This window comes from Quercus suber, unplaced genomic scaffold, assembly GCF_002906115.3.
Source record: "Quercus suber isolate HL8 unplaced genomic scaffold, Cork oak 2.0 scaffold_154, whole genome shotgun sequence".
Taxonomy (NCBI): Eukaryota; Viridiplantae; Streptophyta; class Magnoliopsida; order Fagales; family Fagaceae; genus Quercus; species Quercus suber.
In genome coordinates this window covers 1,175,757-1,183,248 of record NW_027069615.1, presented here as the reverse complement: position 1 = coordinate 1,183,248, position 7,492 = coordinate 1,175,757, and the positions used below count along the sequence as shown (strand labels likewise).

Here is a 7,492-nt window from a genome sequence, read left to right as displayed (position 1 = left end):
ATTATAAACACGATTTCTTTCTCCCAAACAAAAATTCAAACTTGTACCAAGATTTTTATTCTCTAACACCCTAGCCATTCACCACCGAACTCTTTAGTTCAAGTAGTACCTCCTCAAGCCTTAGTGCTTGGGGTTTGAAGGGGATAAGGGGGATTCAAGTAGTAGTTGAAGCATTTCAAACCAAAAACAAAAACCTAGCCATTCCATATCTTTCTCTTTGACATCACAAATATAATAAGGAACAATATAAAAATATTTGGAGTTAGTGCTAACCAGCCCAGTGATAATGTCACATTCTCATATGATAAATATTGATAATGATGTTTCAAATCATAAGGGGTTGGATTAGTTTCTTAATGTCTCATGAGATTCATATGACAGAATTCTTGATATTTTTATTTAATTTTTGCAAATCGTTTGTGGGTTTTTGGTATTTTGCCACAATTTATTGATTAGGGAGTGTTTCTATGTTCCTCTATCATTGGGATAACCAGTTTATCTTCATAGAATTATGAAGTTACATGAATGAATGATTGAAATTACAACAATTGAAATGAATGGTCATGATCATTGGGATATCATTTCTCCAAAAAATCATAGAGGTGCCATAGAATAGAATTATCCTTGATTTTTAGGTGGCTTTTGTATTGGTATGTGTGTCAGTGTGTGTATGTTGTTTTTTCCTTGTTACTTAAAGTCTGAAAGGTAAAGTATTTATCTTTTACCTAAATAGAGAATGATGATATTGTGTTACATGATAAAATCCTTCTTAAGTTCTTACATTACAGGGTCTATTACACAGTACCAGACATGCCCTAAGGCATCTATTTGTATTGGGCCAATAAATTATAGATTAATTGGTACTCCCTTCCCCCATAAGAATGGGGGTGTGGGTGTAATATTGCATGACCCACAAGGTGCATGTGTAATAGCCTATGAAAAAGAAATTTTCTGTTTGTATTGATGAATGTTATCATAAAATTGACTGATGCATCAAAAAGGATGTTAAATTAGGCTTGTTCTAAATTTGGAATAATTGGAAAATAAAATATTGGTGCAAGCTTGTCCATTTTATGATATATTCCAAACCCCGGTCCTAGAAAATTTTAATTAAAAAGCCTATATGGGATTTTTGAAGAAAAACCAAAATTTTAGGTGAAAAGCAGCTATCTTTTTGTGAAAGAATGCAAGAATCTGAAGACAGTCTAAAGAAAATTGCAGAATTGGTGATCAATTTGTAGCTGTAATAGGAAGTGATGGAGTGAGGCTAAGAGAAGAAAGATTAGAACTAGAAATACTATTCCGATACCTTTGAAAATGGGATAAGGTGTGATGGCATCAGTTCTGAACTTAAGAAAGTAAAAGATTAAACAAAGAGGATAGGTATTATATAACAAAATAACCACTTATACAACATAGAACTTAGCAGACTGTACATGTGTGTCAGTGTGTGCGTGTGGATGGATGATTTGCAATTTATGACGTCCATTCTTAAAAAAACTTATTGCGTTGTAAACTAGTTGACTATGTCATTGATTACCAAGGATATTTGATTGATCTGGAAATATCTCTACCTAACTTGTTTTAGTAAGGGTTTTATTTCCTAGTTACTAGCGTCTAGCCTATGGAGAGGAATATAAAGTGACAAAGAAAGTTCAAACTATCCAGTTATATCCCCAATCAGAGTTCTTCTAGATTACTTGATTCACGGTTTTGGTGGATGGGGTCATGTATTCGCAATTTACTTCCTAAGAGTGGGTCCAAAGGGTCATGCCTTGGTGAGAATAATAAAAATAAATAAAATAAATCCTTTTGGATTATCATATTTAGTTAGAAACTTCGTTGAAATCTGCATGAAGCATTGGGATAACATTTGAAGAGCATTGTTGTAAGACCAACTTAATAAAATAGTTTGCCTTAATATTAGACATGAAGTAACCCTGGAGTACAACCTTTTGCTTCTAATCTGTTTTAATTTTTTGGTGGGGGTAGGGTGGGGGATTGACCCAATCTCAGAAGACCTATCTGGAGATCTCAGTTTAAACAAGATTTTAGAAGGAAAAACCAGAAAGCTATGTGCTCGAATGTTCTTTGAGACTCTGGTAAGTTTCTGAAACATTTTCCATGTAGCCATATCTTTGCAAGATATCTATAAGGAAAACGTCATCCTTAAAGATAATTAAGGAGAAAAACTTAATTTTTTTCTGGGTTGCAGCAACATGAGCCTGTGTTTAAGTGTCTTATAGTTTAAGGGTTTGGTTAGTTTCTTGTGTTTCAAACTTGACAGTTACTAATGACTTAGTGAAAAGAATCTTTCTTTGTCCTTCATTTTCTCGTCTTGAGTTTGTGGAACTGTGAGTTTATTAGTTATCTGCTTATCCTGCTGTTTCTACTGTCACATGGTAAAAATTGGACTTTGTTAATGCATAGAGGGGGATGCATGGATGGTTATTAATCAATTATAGTGATTTCGTTTTAAATTTCCAGGGGGTATTAGCTTATTTCCTCCAGTCTCAGGCTTGAATGCTGAAGTATTAAAACATGCATCTGGCTGTCCTTTGCTGGGTAGTTTTTTTTTCCATTTGACCATTTTTTTTTATGTTGAACACTCATTATGTCCTTGGGTGGTTGATTGCTAATAGTGTGACATTATATGATTTGATTCATGCCAAAATGTGCACTGTGTTGAACTATGAATTTCTTTTTAAACAGGATTTATTTATATTCTTAATTGTTTGTAAGGCACGGTAAAGATAGTTGATTGTCATGGTGAATTACAGGTTTTGAAGAGTTATGGACTTGTGGATGTACAACAAGAAGAACCTTACGGTGATATTAGTTTGAAGCTGACTCCTACATTGTCAAAGTCTCAATTTTGAGTTACAAAGTTATTTGATGTGTTTTGCAGGCATTCCTGTATATAGGTAAGGATCTAACTGCTATTTCATATTACAAGCTTTCTATTGATGTTTCTATTTTCTTTTTTCAAAGGTGACTTTCTGGCTTATCCCACTCTTTCTTTTTAACTTGTGTTGTCAGAATTTCATGTTCTCTCTCCCTCTGTTCTTCTCCCAACTCCTACAGTGTATTTTACTAAGACTGAGTACATTTTTCTTATGAAAAATGCAGATGACTTCACAAAGAGAGGGAAAAGGAAATGCAGATGGGTGCAACACTTGCACAATGGTAGCATGCACCTTTTANGATCTCCAGATAGGTCTTCTGAGATTGGGTCAATTGGAGAATGTCTTTTTAAATACTGAGCCACAGCCCTGCACGCGAATAACATATAAGATATTACTTATCCACTAAAATGTAGTTAACAAGCTAACAAATTTTTGTATTTAAAATACCTGGTTCTCACAGACAATGAGTCAACTATTCCTGTAGCTTGAGATCCTGCAATAAGCATAGACATGTTGTCAACACATATCGTACAAAAGTATAATTCATAGAATTTGACAACCTAGTTTGATCATAATTTCACACAAGTAACTGAGAGAAACACTCACAATTTATAGAATCACCAAAATCAAAGATTAATATAAAACGTTACTTGGCTTACCTGTTGGCGTATTGTTATCTGCCTCCAGAAAATAAAGGTCCTATGATGAAACAATGCAAAGAGTCAGATTATTGTTACCTTACTGTTTAAACAGAACTACTTAATTTCTTTTTAAGGGACGGAATGAGGGAAACGTGATTAACTTAATAAATAGCTTCAACTACTTGAACATTATCCAGTAAGCAGTTAGCAGAGTGGGGAACATGATCAACTTAAAAGCAAGAATATTTATCAGATAACAAGATTTCCATAAAATTATTTAAAATAAAATAAAAATAAAAATAAAACATGATGCACGAGGACTTACATCTAATTCTGCAGAATTCATTAAATCAGGAATATCTGAAAGAGCAGTGTTTTCGAAACCTAGTCGCTCCTCTAAAAATGTCATTGGGGTTTCCAGCTCAGACCTATGTGTGCCAGTGGATGCTGCAAGGTCTGGTGTTGGCAGTAATTCAGTCTCAATGGTTACATGAGTAAAATCATCTCCTCTAAGAGTTGAAGCCATGGATCTAGCTGGAGTAGGCGCAAATTCATTTAAGAAATTGCTGCTATCTTGGCTTTCAACATTTCGAGGACGTTCCATTTCCATGTCAATGTCAGGTTCAGGAACAGGAGATTGAGCAACCGGCTCTAGGACAGCTTCAGTTGTGTGAGCAGGAGATTGTGCAACCCTCAACTCTGGGGAATGGTCCGATGTTGAAGCAGGAGATGATGCAACCCCAGGATCTGGAAAATCTTCCTCAGATAAAACCAAATGAGGCTTGGTAAATATGCAGTCCTTCTTGTAGATATTACAAATATCCATAGATAACCCTGCAGATAGATGCCCAATTAATCAGAAATGAATTCCTTAAAATAGATCCTTAACGCAACAGAAAAAGGGCCAAGGGAAAGGTCCAGTTACCAGTTAATGAAGGCTGATCAAAAATTTGTTCCTTTCTACGAACATTGTTCAACTTCCACATACCCAAAGCAGAGCAAGGGACATCCCTCTTCTTACGCAATAAATCACTATAATCTTCAAGCGACTTTTTCATAAATCTACAATGTCAACATCTATATCAATAAACTAGTACCAAAAGGAAAAAAAATAAAAAAACTTTACAAAATATATGACCAGCCGTACTTATTATTCAACACTGTCGCCTTATCGAAATGCTGCTTTCTCTTCCTTGGTCTTGCTTTTGGTTGCTGAACAGGAGGAGTTGATCGAATAATGCCAAGTCCAGGAGAAATATCACCTGCCACAAACATAAAGACAACCTTCAGATGTGAAACAAGCTAGGATCTTTTAAGCTTCACATCCCGTGTATAGAACCAATTATGAGAAAATTGAACTCACCAAATGCAACACGCGTATCAAGATTCTCAAGACCCTGTTCAGAGGCAGCAGAAGTTGGTGGTTCTGAATGTTGCTGAAATGGTGAAGACTGCTCACCAGACGTTAAATTTTCTTCCGTGATTGGAGAGAGGATGTCCTTCTCATTCACAATTTCGTTTAAAGATCTGTTTGTTTCAACTATGTTGTCCCCATGATCTGGCAACACTGGAGGAAGGTTTTCTAAGCCAAAATCACGATCAGCATCACGCAGTATTTCCATCTCTGGAATATCTTGAGGGATATTGTCATCTGAAAGCCTAGAGTCAAGTGTTTCTGTCTGATTACTTGGACCAGCATCTTGAAAGTCCACATCATGTTGAAGATTTTGTGGAGTCCTGTCATCAGTGAGGCTTGCATTTAGCGCTTCCCTCTGATTACTTCGACCAGGTTCTTCAAAATCCTTAGCCAGAGGTGGTGCAGGAATGCTGTAAATTAGCAAGACCAAACATTATTATACTGTTTCTTCGTGGAAAACAAAGTATAGAAAACAGACTTGAATATAACTTCGAAACATACTCTTCCTCCATCAACCTAACATCCGAATTGGGAACCACTTCTACACTTGATGAATCCATCATTACAATATCCTAAACAGATCAGAAGCTTCTGTTGGTGAAATTGCAATTGAAATAACTCAGAATTGACCCAACAATAAGATGACGCAATCATAGCAAAAATTGACATACAAGAATAATGAAATCCAACCTCATCAAAAGTTATGGCAACATAAATCTCTCCTCCAGTAGGAATTTGATCTGGGGCATGATAATTTACAAGTGTTAAGGCATAAAATATTTGAAAAAGTAAATAACTAAAAAGAAAACAAACGTAGAGAATGGAAATTTCAAAAAGCTGTCCATGTCAATAACCTGCTAACGTAATCTCCTCTAGACTCTTGAGGTGATCATCCTTGGCCCTGAGAAACATAATCCAAGTGTCACATAAAGATTTCAGAGTAGAGTTTTTTTTTTTCCACTTTCTCTTTAAAGTTAGGACTTTACCCCTCATAATTCATCTCATCATTCAATTCCAAAGCATCAAGGTCAAATGTTTCTGGCAAAGTGATCAATTGAACCGGTGCCTTTCTTGCATCCTCCGGCAAATTAAGATTTATAGAATCGAAGGCCTTTCTTAACAAATTCAAAGCAAGATTACAATCATGGAACAGATAATCCACTTTCTTTGAATATATCCGAGCAACGCCCAAAAGAAGGTGGCCCGACATTCTCAGTGCAATTGGAACTTCCGGAAACATGATTCGATCTAAAAGAGACACATTCAAACACAATGTGTCAACCACATTTTTTTTTTGGACACACTGTTAACATGAACTATTGACAACATAACATGAACTAAAGTAAATTTGATAAATTTAAATTACCCAACAAAGAAAGTTGACAACTTGATCTACAGGACACTTTAAATAAATAAATATCAAACAGAAAGCAAGGCAATTTTGATTGAAATTAAGCACCCAACACAGCAAATTTTATAATTTCATAAAAAATCAATCTTTAAATTTTTTTTATTATTTAAAAATCCCAAAATCACAGCCAACAATTCTCAATTCATTGTACCATGTAGTTAACATGAACTATTGACAACATAACATATCCAGACCGAACTACATTTATCAATGAACTACATTTACACCCCTATAAAACAGAAAACAGCAAATTTGATAAATTTAAAATACCCAACATAGAAAGTTGACAGCTTGATCTAAATTAATCATCAAATCAAGCACGCAAATGGGTATCCAATAATACATTCCCCTATAAAACACTTTAATATATAATATAAATAAACAAATATCAAACACAAAACAAGTCAATTTTGATTGAAAATTAAGCACCCCCAACAAAGCAAATTTTACAATTTCATCAAAAACCAATCTTTAAATTTTTCTCTTTTTAAAACAAAAAAAAAAAAGGGTGCAACCTTTGATTACAACATTAAAATTTTACTGTCAGCAAAAACAAAAACCAACCCAAAATCAAATTCACATCGAATTTGAACAAAAACCCATCAAAATTTACCATTTTTACCGTTTCAAGTTTCAACACACACACACAAAAGCTATTATCTTTAGAGAGAGAAGAACGGACCAACAGTGGAGGAGATATCGGTGGAGGTGTAGTGAGACTTTTTGAGGCGGTGCTGTAGATGAGCGGCGAACCACACTGTTCCCAGTGGCCCTTTTCGCGCCAAAAATGTCTGTGAGTAAAACATTCTTCTTCTTCTTCTTCTTCGATTTGATTTTTTGATTGTTAGATTGATAGATACAGAGAGAGAGAGTTCTAGAGAGAGAGAGAGAGAGAGAGGGGTTAGGGTTTTTATATATGTTTGTGGTTTTTTCTGAGTTTGGAAGGTTGAAACGTTTCCATTTTGTTTTCAATTGGAGCGGGAATCGAAGAGTGGCGCGAAACTGAAAGCGTACGAGGGAATTTTTCCTAGTTTTTGTTTTGTGTGAATTTACGGGAAGGGTCGTGGTGGTATGAGGGATTTACGAGAAGTGCCATTGGTTTTGATGGGTTCTGGGC

At 35.2% G+C, this 7,492-nt stretch overlaps 1 protein-coding gene and 1 long non-coding RNA gene across 2 annotated transcripts; one reads left to right on the top strand and one right to left on the bottom strand.

The window, feature by feature from the left end:
* Positions 1 to 2,000: 2,000 nt before the first annotated feature.
* Positions 2,001 to 3,201, top strand: LOC136069169 (uncharacterized). The gene is made up of 3 exons (XR_010630419.1): positions 2,001 to 2,102; positions 2,781 to 2,924; positions 3,130 to 3,201. It is a non-coding gene; the product is annotated as an uncharacterized LOC136069169 (long non-coding RNA).
* Position 3,202: 1 nt separating this feature from the next.
* On the bottom strand, positions 3,203 to 7,251 carry LOC112004897 (sister chromatid cohesion 1 protein 3; the record flags this gene model as incomplete). The annotated part of the gene is made up of 12 exons (XM_065777370.1): positions 7,058 to 7,251; positions 5,951 to 6,212; positions 5,819 to 5,865; positions 5,655 to 5,704; positions 5,466 to 5,536; positions 4,911 to 5,374; positions 4,695 to 4,809; positions 4,473 to 4,609; positions 3,873 to 4,381; positions 3,566 to 3,605; positions 3,354 to 3,399; positions 3,203 to 3,272 (listed from the first exon to the last, which is right to left on the bottom strand). Coding segments are annotated over exons 1-12 (1,935 nt in total), but the record flags the coding sequence as incomplete, so codon positions are not given.
* Between the last annotated feature and the right edge of the window lie 241 nt (positions 7,252 to 7,492).